The sequence below is a fragment of the Protomyctophum bolini genome (genome assembly GCF_963924005.1).
Source record: "Protomyctophum bolini genome assembly, chromosome: 23".
Taxonomy (NCBI): domain Eukaryota; kingdom Metazoa; phylum Chordata; class Actinopteri; order Myctophiformes; family Myctophidae; genus Protomyctophum; species Protomyctophum bolini.
In genome coordinates this window covers 9,288,126-9,301,009 of record NC_137884.1, presented here as the reverse complement: position 1 = coordinate 9,301,009, position 12,884 = coordinate 9,288,126, and the positions used below count along the sequence as shown (strand labels likewise).

The 12,884-nt window shown below is 43.8% G+C and overlaps 1 protein-coding gene across 1 annotated transcript in view; it reads left to right on the top strand.

Annotated features, from left to right (window-relative positions):
- lrmp (lymphoid-restricted membrane protein) overlaps positions 1–12,884 on the top strand; it is a gene marked incomplete at its 5' end in the record, with an annotated part of 38,670 nt that overhangs the window by 13,789 nt on the left and 11,997 nt on the right. The window contains 6 exon segments of the mRNA XM_080757013.1: positions 275–386; positions 2,237–2,459; positions 4,588–4,634; positions 6,955–7,045; positions 7,841–7,994; positions 10,327–10,414. Coding sequence (XP_080613139.1) covers positions 275–386; positions 2,237–2,459; positions 4,588–4,634; positions 6,955–7,045; positions 7,841–7,994; positions 10,327–10,414 — 715 coding nt within the window.

Genomic DNA, 12,884 nt, shown 5'->3' with positions numbered 1-12,884 from the left:
ACGGAATGGGACACTGCATGGGCCTGCACGTTGGGTACAGTACAGTATGACCAATATACTGTCTTATGGTGTGTGTGTGTGTGTGTGTGTGTGTGTGTTTGTGTATCCTGTGTCACTGGATTTGCTTGTAGTGATTATGTATGTGCAGGTGATTTACCTTTGTGAAGAAATATGACTGTGGATTTGTGTAAAACTTTAATTAAATGGGCGTGCACACCATTTATGTGTTATTTTGATTCCCTTCTAAAATGTGTGTGCGTGTGTGCGAGCGCAGGGTGCAGGAGCAGGAGAATCAGAAACGTCAGCTGTCTGAAGAACTGGATGAGCTCAAGTCTCCTCAGGACAGCAGAGAGGCATCTTGTCAGACGCCAGACCTCGAGCAGCAGGTCAGATGGATGGAGGGAGAGTAGAGGGATGGAGGAAAAGACTGGTAGACACAGTTGGCAGACATGGGGTGAGAGGCGTGACTCAAAATCACGGCCCGCCGGTTGCATAAAGACCCGCCCCCTCCTGCCTCTGATTGGCCTAGCGACACTGCGGGCAGTCTTTGCTCTGTGTTTACCAGACTGTCCTCCGAGGTGGAAAGTATGGTGACACGGGCACTAGGTTACTCAGTGATGGGAAATGCTGTATATATTGTTCGGTGTTGGCATTGCCATGGGGGGGTGGTGGTGGTGAGGGGGGGTCCACGTAAATTCCAGACCCACACGAAGGTGCCCAGGGTGCCGGCCCGGTTCCGGCGAGCCGAGCGAGCCGAACGAACCAAACGCAATTTTCAGGCTCGGGCGGACTCAGGGAGCCAGCCAGGGACCCAGAGAATTATGTTTTTGAACATTCATGATCAGAAAAGCTACTCCACAGTGTGACATTGACACCCAGCAGTGACAACACTCAAATTAACCTGCAACACATTGCAAAAGAATGCTTGACTGTACCGAAAATGTTTGCAGCAGCATCATCGGAGCACATTTTCAGACAGATGGCTGGTAGATAGGAGACGTGCGTTGGCGGCACCACAAAAACACACTTGAAACTCGCAGAGAAACTGCACCCAGCGCTCTCTCTCTCTCTCTCTCTGTGTGTGGTGCCATTTCCATCAAAATACACTCTTCATTCTCCTCTGTTCCACCATTTTAATGAATAGTGTTCGTACGGTAGCAAGTAGCAACTGCCAATTATATATTTTGTTAAAATGTACAACATATATATTTTTTAAGTATTTAATGGGATGAGCTTATTGGTATTGATGACAAACTAATATATAATCTGATAAATATTTGTTTATTGTGGCATACTAAGGCACGAGATTATTACATGTCCTCCTCAGGCCTGAGGGTGTCATCTACAGTAGTAAAGACAGGCATGTCAATTATATCATAATATTTACTACATTATATTTGATTCCTGTGTGGTACAGTTAATCTTCTGAAATGAATTCAAACTTTTATAAACATAGAGAATTAATGTTATTAATTGTGCCTCCTGTTAATGTTTTTTAATGCTTCTCACGCCTTTTCTTGTCACCATGGGATTGCAGTTCCTCAAAAAGTTCAGTAAAATAATCTCAGTCGGTCTACGTAACTGAAAGCTATACTAATTTGTTGATTTGTCATCAATAGCCTCCCAGCATTTCAAAAAGTCACCACAATTGAGTGTTGCCTTATCTTTCAAGTAGTCACAGAATATTTATCTCCAGTAAGATTGTTGAGTTTGAGGTTTTCTATGCTTCTCAGTTTCTATGCTATCCTCAGTTCTCTAGTTATTGTCCATTGAAAACATGTCTGGGCAATAATGGAGAGGAAAAGAAGGCAGGCAAGATAAAAGTTTTCCCCAAATCCAGTAACATGGAAGTCAGCAGTGACTGAGATTTTGCGATCACATGACTTTCTGTTCCTCTGTATGACTGAGGATTAAATGGTAACTCATTTTAGCAAAGAGCGCCATCTAGCGTAAAAACACACTACATGCATCAAAACAATGTCATTGGCTGTGTGGGCTTTGGAAAGAAATTTGATTGGCAGTGAATGAGTTCATGGCAAAAGACAAAATGTCAAACATTTCTCTGGCAACTATGGGTTAAAACTTTGGATGCCCAAGTGGTTTCAAGTAATTCAGACTTCAGGAATTCTCAGTTCAATCCGTCACGGCTCAGATAACAAGAGTTTATTTTCTCAAACCACATCATTCTCTCTGTCTGTCTCCTCTTTCTCTCTTATAATCTATCTGCCCCAACCAGCCTGAAGACGACTTGGACTGGGATGAGGAGTTTGCTCTCCAAGATTTCCTGAAGAAGGAGTTGGAGGAGAGAAATTGCAGTAGTAGAGCCGATGACGGACAAACCAGCAACAACATCCATGTGGAGCTGACACAGACACTCAACGAAGGACCGGAGGGTGACAGTACCACGTCGGTAGACACTGGAGGAGAGCGAGGAGCTGGGGAGACCGTCACCCATTCTGGTAAGTGTGTGTGTGTGTGTGTGTGTGTGTGTGTGTGTGTGTGTGTGTGATTTTGTAATTATTTGTGTTTTCAACTGAAGTAAATTTCCTGAACATATGTGGGTGTAATTCAGTGACTGCAGTATATGCTTTGACTGTACAAACAGCTGATTGGTCATTTCCAGGTCTGCAGCATCCTACTTAAATCCATTTTCATTCCTGCATTGGTATGCCCACGTCGCTCACCAAAACACATTTTTCTGCTTGGGTGGGTGATGTGGTCATATGACATAGTATACCGTAGGCTTGAGTCCTCTGAGACAACCACTATAAGTGAACTATAGCTGTGTGTGTGTGTGTGTGTGTGTGTGTGTGTGTGTGTGTGTGTGTGTGTGTGTGTGTGTGTGTGTGTGTGTGTGTGTGTGTGTGTGTGTGTGTGTGTGTGTGTGTGTGTGTGTGTGTGTGTGTGTGTGTGTGTGTGTGTGTGTGTGTGTGTGTGTGTGTGTGTGTGTGTGTGTGTGTGTGTGTGTGTGTGTGTGTGTGTGTGTGTGTGTGAAGTGCATGGATTATCTCCATGTAATCCCGGATGGCAGAGGGCACTCAGCCATCCTTAAAGCACCCGCACTGTGCCCAGAAACGGGTCCTTGGGAGCACAGACCCCTGCCTTCTATGGCTGTATGGTTCTGGGCTCCTGATGGGCCCTGTGTGTGAGTGTTGGTGTGTTTCCTGAATACGGCTTCCCCAAGGTCCTTCTATGGCCAGGTGCAAAACTAACTTCAGCGTCCCATCCCCCTCCGCCCCCCCCCCCCCTCCCATTCCTCAGCCTGCATGAGTGGCTGGCAGGCTGAGAGACGAGAAGAACATGGACCAAGAATGTGCTCAATAATGAGAACTTTAAAACCTGCACCGTCGGCTAAATGCCTAAATTGTTCACTACCGTCTCCTGCATGGACTGTGGTGCGTGAGCACATGAACTACTAGGATGATGTACAGTACATTGAGGAATGAGGAACTTTGACAGATGCATTACATGCAACTGTCGAGACTGTACTTTTTGTCCAATCTGTATGGTAGTATGGTATGTTAATACAATATTATCACTTATACATTTGGGGTGGTTGTATTTGGTCTCCCTGCTCTTCTATTGAGACATTTAGATAGTGTCTAAAGGATGTCTCACCTAGGCACAGGATCTCACACTTTTATCCCCTGATCAAGCAGGCAGTCTATTAGCTCAGTGGTAAAAGTGTTATCCCGTGGGAAGTCGGCTTGGTCTTAAATGGTGGAAAACTTAGTTTTTAGAATCATATTCTTTAGTGTTATAGGTTGAAATATCTCTCTATTATACTGTACATTATTCCTGTGTAAATGTTCATCAAATCTTTCAGTGCATCTTTTGTTGTCTCCACCAGGCCGAAGGCATGGTGGAGTATGTTTTGCACTCCGTCCGTGTGTGTCCGTCCGTTACCAGCTAATTTCCGGCACTGTTAAAACCCGGTCGATGCCAAACTTTGCACACACACTCCCTAGATGCCTCTGCCCCAAACTTTCCAGAACGGCCTGTTATAGCGCCACCAGGAGGCTAACTTTTGTAAAACAAACTCTTTTTTGATATTGCTACTCCATATTTTGTCCCAACATCCCGCAAATCGTTACACAGTATCTCTATAGTCATGTGCTCAAGACGGATCTGTCCGATATTTCATATTCCATCCTGATTGGCTAACATTGGCTTTCGTTTTGAACAAAAAGCCTCATGAACGCAGCGTGCAATTTATGTGAAACCTTTCACAGATGTTCCTACTAGGCTGAGGAATATATCCCACCCTTTTCACATTGGCCTGTTCTAGTGCCACCAACAGGTGGATTTTTGCAAAACACATTTTTGGAACAAAATGCCTCAAATCATCCAATTGCCATCCAAGGCGTGAGAAGAAATGGCACCCTTTTCACATTGGCTTATTATAGCGCCACCAGGAGGCCACAGCCTGACCTGCCCTGGTGGAGACCTGTGCCCCGAGGGGCACTTTTTCTAGTTGTTCCTGTAATGGCAATAAAGGAATTGAATAAAGAGCTACTTTCCATGTCTAAAAGTCTCTTTTTCGCCATCTGTCTCCTTGTTGGTCATGTCTCTGTTTCTCTCACACAGACTCTGCAGCCTGCCCTGATCCTGAGGTAAACTGTGAACCTGCACAGGTAAATCATTCCAGCAATTAGAAGTCATCCTTTTCACAAAGACGAGCCCGATGAGAAATCCCAAGCCAAGTCCTTGTATGGATACAAGCAGCCATGAGAATTGGCATTGGACTTGTAGATTTCTCATGCGGATATTGTGGAAAATAACAGTATTCATAGCCAAGAACAGATTGATGCCAGAGAGAGGGAGAATTGCGTGACCAAATTATGGATTGATAAGTAAAACTTTTGGGTATCTGGGCTGTGTATTTCTTGTATTAAATGTTTTAATTAGATGATAAACCCCTTGAGATGCATGATCTCAAAATACTCTCTTGGCCAAGCGGGAATTTGATTTCCAGGTTTGAAAACCAACCCAAAAGTTGCAATAATCTTGGGACTGGGAGAGGACATGCAAGGTATGTGCTGTGGCTTTAAGCAAATGCAACTTCAACGTGCCAGTTAGACAGTGGATCATATACCTATATATATATATATATATATACCTCAATGACATTGGTGTTCCCAGCACCAAAATCTGTAAAGTTTCATAACACAAAATGTTTCATCGTGTTTCGTGTACTGTGCAGGATGTAGGACTGATATCTAATAGTTTGGTGGAATGTATCTCGGGAGGAGACGCAGGAAGCTGTCATAGTGTCAGGAAGTCCTCTGTCCCCTTGGGCCACACCCCTGCAAGTGGACAACAGGACGCAGATGTGTTTTAACTCAGAATACCTTCTCATTTTTTTCCTTCCTTGCTATATTTATTTGAATCCCTATTGATTTGAAGTCGGCATCGCAAGTATTTTGGACATTCGCACACTATTTGGCTTCATATTCCTATTTTGAAAGATCTTCCAGTGCCAGCATAGCCAACCATAGCTAAGCTGCTATGTGATTAGACAAGCTATCGGCACACAACATTGGAGTCAACCTGAACTAGCCTTCATACAGAAGATAATTAGCAAAATTAATATAATAACACTATGGTGAAACAGTGCTGCTGGGGCACCTACGTAAGTCATTCTAGGTATCCAAGAGTGGTTGGAGGGCAAGGTTTCGCTCTTGAAAATTAAGCCAATGCGCAATCAAGGAAAACGCTGCACTCGTCATTCATCCAATGGCTTGAATTCAACATTCCCATCCTAATCAGCCTGATCAAGCCAACCAGATGAGGGGTTGTACAGTCTTCTTGCTGCAGTCAGAAAACGTCTCCTATAATAACACTCCTTCTCGCAATAGTCTGTTGCTAAAGGGGCTTTTCTGCCCTGCCACAGTGCCATCCATGTAGGGGTGAGAGGGATTGTCCATGATGGCCAGGAGTTACATCTTCATCCTGCTTTTGGCCACCTTCCTGTGATTATTTTTCTTTTCTTCCTGTGACTCTTTTTGTGTCCCATAATCCCTCAGTCCCTCCACAAGCTTTTGTATTCTCACAACAAAGCACATGGAAAGAGAGGCACACACTACATAACTTCATCGGATTATTTGCCTACCAAATGGTTGTTCACATATTTGCTCCCGTCATCACTCACAGTTCCAGGCAGAAGCCGTGGTCTTCCTGCCTTCACTTCCTTATATAGAATAACAGTGATGACTAATGCCTGGGGTCATACCATGGTAATAGGTGAAAAGATTTACTGTTGGAGGGAGGGAATCTATTAATATCTTTTCTAAATCTATGTTAAATAACATCTTTTAGCAGTATAAAATGGAACCTTTTCTTCCTGCTGTCAGACCTGGGAGAGTTTAGTTCAAAGAGGATGCAGCAAGTTATGTAAACGGATGAAGACGACATGTCTTTAGAATATTCCAGATGATGGAACCCTCTCAAAGACTGGTTTGTTTTGGCAAATTCATGAAAAGCTGTCTTGGTTGCCACATTTCCCGTCTAGATCCTGAGTGATCATTTATCCATAGTACACCCTTGGTTACATTACAATTTAAAGTTTAGGCATTCAGACACTCTTAACCAGAGTGACATATACATGTGAAATCGGCTTAACAAATTTACACTTTATTTTGTGCACAGTATGTTTATGCGCGCGCTCACACACACACACACACACACACACACACACACACACACACACACACACACACACTAGTTGTTTCCACATTTCCTTTGATTTGAAAATAGTGTGAGGACGCAGTTCAGCAGTGCTCCCTGTTGATTATATTTTGCGACCCATCTTCTATAATGTTCTCTCAATGGGGAAAGGTATTTGTTCTAGGCTGTTGGTCCAGTTTGGTTTAAATGGACCGCTTATTTGATCTCAACACAAAGTTTCTTTTGTAAATGTCACTCACTGCTTTGTGTGCGTGTGTGTCTTTGCAGGAAGAGGCAGAGGTGCTGTTGAACGCCCACTCACAATCTGTCAGCCAAGAGACGGATGCGCTTCTTAAACCCACCCACTCAAACAGCAACGGTAAGTCCTCCCCCCCCCACCACTCTCCCTCTCTGCTCTGGCTATCGCTCCTCAAAGGTTCTTGTCTCTTTATCTCTCTCTCTCTATCTCAGACACGATCTTGCACTGTGGTCAACTCTACTGCTGTGTTTTACTCTCAATCCACACGTATTCTCAACGTCTCTTCTTATTAACCAAGCGTTGAATGTCCTCATGTTTCAGTTACCACCTTGTGACCTTCCACCTGGGCCAGTAAAATGAATGCCATACAAAACTGAAAGCCCTATAACCTGTGTTTTGTAATGAGTTTGTAAAATTGTCTGGTTACCGGTAATTACAACATACTATAGCATTCTGTACGTTTCGATTCAGGATGTTCCTGGGCCAGTAGGTACAATTTCCCTTAAAGGGTACACAGACAAAATAGTACATCTATCTAGTGTGTGTGTGTGTGTGTGTGTGTGTGTGTGTGTGTGTGTGTGTGTGTGAAATCCACGTAACTCGAGAACCGTTCACCCCACCGAACATTGCTCAGAGAATGCAGCGCATGTGGAGTCGGTCGGACCCATGGTTGTCCAGAACCGCCACAAAAGGCCTCTGCCCGGGCTCTGACGCGCTACGAGCTATTTTTGAAAATTTTAAGAACGACTGACATAGAAACATAGCTTTTTCAGAAAACTGCCAGGATGTAGAAGACATGTTTAGAATCTGATCTCAGGTCAGAATGGGTTAGAGTAGGCCGGTGCCAGTAGTAGTAGTAGTAGTAGCAGCAGCCGCCGCGCTTCACTCATCGGTGTTCTTGTATTCTCTGAACAGATGTAACGGGCCTTGAAGCATCTGCCGATTCTGTTCCTGGTGGCTCACTGCAGAACCTGTCCAGCACATCTGAGCAAGACCAAGCTGTAATCGCTGACGGCACCCCTCCCACACCAACGGAGGTGGTACAATCTAGTAGCACCAAGAGTGAGAGGTACTGTACCAGTATAAGAATGACTTGTCTTAAGTTATTAACTTAACCTCATGCATCCGTCATTCTGGCTTAGTGGCCTTGTGAAGTTGGAGTTGGATTGTTTGCCCTGCGACTGGGATAATTTACTTTGCAAATGTCACCTCTGTAAATTTAACACTAAGGTAAAGTAAACATTGAAGATGCTTTGCTACAAGCGGAATCTGCTAGAGCTACTTACAGGTGTTGCAAGTTCCTCCTCTTGCTGGTAATCCTTGGTGGCAGGATAGTCTGAGCGTTACGAGGACGTGTACAGTATACACCTGAGAATCAAAACCATGGGTGTACTGTATAGGTGTCCTAAGGTCTTTTGTTATTGATTAATTCATTCAGCATGCATCTTGTTTGGAATATAAACGCTTCTAGAGAGACTTTAGCGTTACCAGTGTGAGGTAAGTAACGGGAGATTATGCCTCCCGGTTTTGAGGGGCAATGGAAGGCAGGGCTTTTCAGAGTAAAATCTGACATCTTCTGGCACTCTAGCTTCTATTTTTGAAACATTCCCTGGAAAGAATTGTGTTAATTAGTTCATGAATCCATCAGCCACTGTTATACAACTCTTTAGTTTAGACTTCTTCAGACACCTAGAGTAGGCTACTTTAGTAGATCGACACAATGGACCGTCACCATTGATGATATGCATACAGTATGCATTAAAGGTCCATTCCTCCTGTTGTTTCAAGCTGTGCTGTTGTGGCACTCGGCGTCGATCGCCAGGTTTTGTTAGCGAGGTTAGCGATGTGCGGAAACTGCGACTGGCTGTGCGGGCTTGTGTGCATCTTCAAAACTAACAGGGCAGCGCCCTGGATAGCCCTACCGTCAGCTCACCCCTGTAATAGGTCATATAATAGGAAAACATTCTGAGGAAATTGATCTACAAGCTCACATAGTGTTGAGCTTGTAGATCTGCTATTTTTACTGAAGATAATTGTTGTAGAGGGTGTAACGGAGGATACAAAGTTTAGGACCCTTGGGGAAAACTGTTCAATTAATTGTATGCATGTATGCTAGAAGTGGCCCATCCCACAAGGCAAAACACAACCTCAATATCTTAGTGTTTAGTATGTTGCATTCTAGGAAAAGACAGGAATATTGACCTTCTTAGTACATTACGTACATAATCAACTGTCAATCAAAGGCTAGATCGCAGCAATGCAGCTATTCGCAACATTGATGTGGAAAGGCATTAAAACTGTTTTGTTGCAACTCCTTGTAACATTGGGGATAATGGTTGCAATGGTTACATTTATGTTTGATGATTGATTGATTTAAGTATTTATTAACAGTTTGCAGAATTACATTTCAAGCACAACTCAATACAAAAACTGTTAACTGAGTGGATGACACCATAAAGCATAGTTGTTTACAAGAGGGTCCAACGTTTTCAATTCATCGTAACATTTGGAGACGTACAAATATACACTTCTATATAGCTAAAAACAGGAAATCATCATAAAGGGGGAAAAAACATACTGTATACAGTGAGGGGGAAAAGGGGTGGGTGGGGGATTCAAATTTTACAGGGGCCAGTTTCGAATTGCAGCCGTCCGTAGGTGCCCTTTGAGAGCAGGTTTGAAGGAGGCAAAGGATTCACATGTTTTAATGACTGTTGGTAGGGCGTTCTCTGGGTTGGACATGCTTTGTTGAACTCCCTCTGGTGTTGTGGCTGTTGACTTAATTGACATTAAGGAAGTATTTAGACGGGTACATGGGTATCTTGGTGGTGTATCGAATCTTGTGGACCAGACCCTTTGAAAGCTGAATCAACCCTGATAATTTTACTGTGGATACAAGTAGGCTATGTCTGTGCCCATGCACTGTGCAAGTCTGATAGTCTGTGTATGTGAAATAGTGTCAGATTTTATGTTGTTCAGGTTGGAATTTCAATTCAAGTATCAAGTATCTGTGTCACTTCCATGTGACCTTGGACACATTTGCCTGTCAAATGGGAGCTCTCTGAGAGAGCTCAGAAACAGAGAGAGAGAGGGAGAGAGCCTCTCTCCCTCTCTCTCTCTGTTTGTGTTTGCCCTCCTACACAACACAGACTAATTAGTATCTGTACGGCCAAACTTTGCATACCCACAATGCACCTTTTAGACAGGCCAGGGCCAGGGCTGTGCCTTGTCTTTCTCCCTCCCTGTGTGCATTGCTGCTGTCACAGTCATTCACTCCACCTGCACAGCCAGGTGGAAGAGAGTGAGAGTTGGAAAAAAGAGCCAAAGGGAGACAATAATATAGAGCCCAACAGAGCATCTGACATCTAACTTTTACCTTTTGACCTCTTGACTCCTGCCAGCCCCAGGCCGACCAGCGAAAAGTGTGGAGGAGTGGAAGAGAGCGGCGGAGACACCTGTTTGACGACGTGCGACATGAGTTCTGCCAAGGTCAGTGCTAAAGAGGAAGTAGTTCACTGCAAGGGGGGAGATAACTTCCTCTGTTATCTTTGGCTCACTCTCCTTCTTTACTTCTACTTTCTACTTCCTCTTCTGTTTTTATATACCCACTCCCTCCACCTCTGTCTCTAGCTCTTCTGTCAGTCTGAGCTGCTCTCAGCAGTATTATGTGTTTGTGTTGGGGGGGACCCCCTTCCTGGGCATTTGGCAGCGGTGGGGCTGGGCTTGAGGTTGAGACGGGGCGGACGAGAGTGGTGGTAGTCTGAAATGAAGACGAGAGCGAACATTCAGTTAGCAGATGTATGTTTACTCAGCACTATGCAGGTGGCATGTCTGTTGGTGGTGACGGGATGGCTTGTTCTCAACTTTACTGAGTCCTTGAGTGGATGGAGGCAAGTACACAGAGGACTTTAGTGTGTATGGCCTAACAGAGTTATTGCTTTGAGGTGTTTGCCGTGCTACATTTGTGTGTCTAGCCTTTTCTCTTAACAATCCCATAAGTGAATTCAAAACATAGTTAATAAGGAGAAATCTGAATAAATGTCTAGAAATTTGGATATGATCATTTTTGGTCTGTAGGCATTATATTCAGTCATGTTTGGTGTTTAATAATGCTTGTTTGTATGTCATACCAGCATATATATTAAGCCAGTGTTAGTGCTATAATACTGCATTTGGTAACAATCACAGCTATGGGATGCTTTTGCTGTGTCATTTTCCAGTTTGATGTCTGTTCTGCATTCTATGACGTCTGTTCTGCATACTGAAAGGTTTGATTGGAGACGTCTGTTCTGCATGCTATACAATTGATTGTTTGGTGATGTCTGTTCACCATGCTAAAATAATCATTGAGATGTCTGTTACTCTGTTTGGCATGCTTAAAGATTGATTGGTGATGTCTGTTCACCATGCTAAAAGAATCATTGAGATGTCTGTTACTCTGTTTGGCATGCTTAAAGATTGATTGGTGAGGTCTGTTCACCATGCTAAAAGGATTGATTGGTATGTGATATTGCTGTTGCCAGGGGCGGAGAATCCCGGAGATAGGGCGGGGCTTTGGTGGCTATATAGACTAATGCACAGAGGGGTGCCAATGGGCACAGTCATAGCTGAGGTGTCACATTAACACTTTGACTGCGGCCTAGTGGCCATATGTGGTAATTACCTTGTGGGGGACCAGAATTGTCGGTGTGTTAAATTCAGCTTGACACCTCAGCATTGATTGCCTACACCTGGCCTACAGGGCAAGGCTCTGTGGATTCGTCTATAGACACAGATGTTTTCTCCAAAGCCAATAACAGGGCGGTTTAAATGTTGCTGTCCTGCTTGGCTGCTCCCCTTCCTGTCCTCCTCTCGTTACTGTGTGAGCTCCATGGTGTCAGCTCATTGGCTCATTTACTCCTGTCACGACCAATGAGACTAGCGCTGTGAGTGCTGCAAAGATACGACAGGCTCTGCTGCCTCCATAAACCGTCCTAAAGTCAGCTCTTCGGTGCTACTGAAAATGTCTGACGAGCCAAAATCATTTCGGCACTACAGCGCCGAAACAGGAGTATGAATCGGCCCTTAGAAGCATACCCTAGTTTTATCATTTATTTAAAAATGAATGGGACCATAATTTACTAAACGCATATCATGATAATTGAAAAAAGATTACACTAGCGATTGAAAACATTAAATATTTATGAAAATGCCAGCACACAACACCATGCATTGATGCCATGTGTGCATATGTGCAAGCACTCAACACTATATCCATACAAAAAATACAATACAGTACAATACAGGAACAGATCAACAGGGGACGGAACAACTGCAAAGTGAAAAATGACACCGGTGATGAATACTAAATAGTGCTGATAGTTACTCACTTGAATGGGTTGTATTTGATTCTAGGTGAAATAACGATAACATCTGCTGGGCCACTAATGGGAACGGCAGGTAATTTTGTTCTTCATATGAGCTCCGATTTCAAGAGCTCTGCCTTCCCACACCCTCCCTCCATTGAAAACGCAACAAACAAGCATGGACAACTGACACTACCCGTGACTAGAGGAAAAATGGAATATAATAGAAATGAGTGGGGGAAAGACACGGGTAGCTAAAATAAGACGCAAAGAAACGGCACAGACTGCCACCGGATTTACGCTGGAATCCACCTGCATCTCTTTCAGAGATTACTGTACATGCTTCTTAAAGGACTTCAGTTGTTTATAATACTGTTTGAGGCACCTCAGAGAGTTTCTCTAAAGGTTTTTACATATTTGGTGAGAGGAGATGACTGATGAGGCCAGAAGGAGAGTTGTTTCCAGTTGATGTGGTTGATTAGTGAACAGATGAGAGAAATGTTGCCAGAAATGTCTTTATTTATGCTCATTTTGTTTATTATACATGACATTGGAGATGCATGGCTGCATCATAATCTGAACCGTGACATAAACAGGCTGCTGATTAGACTCTT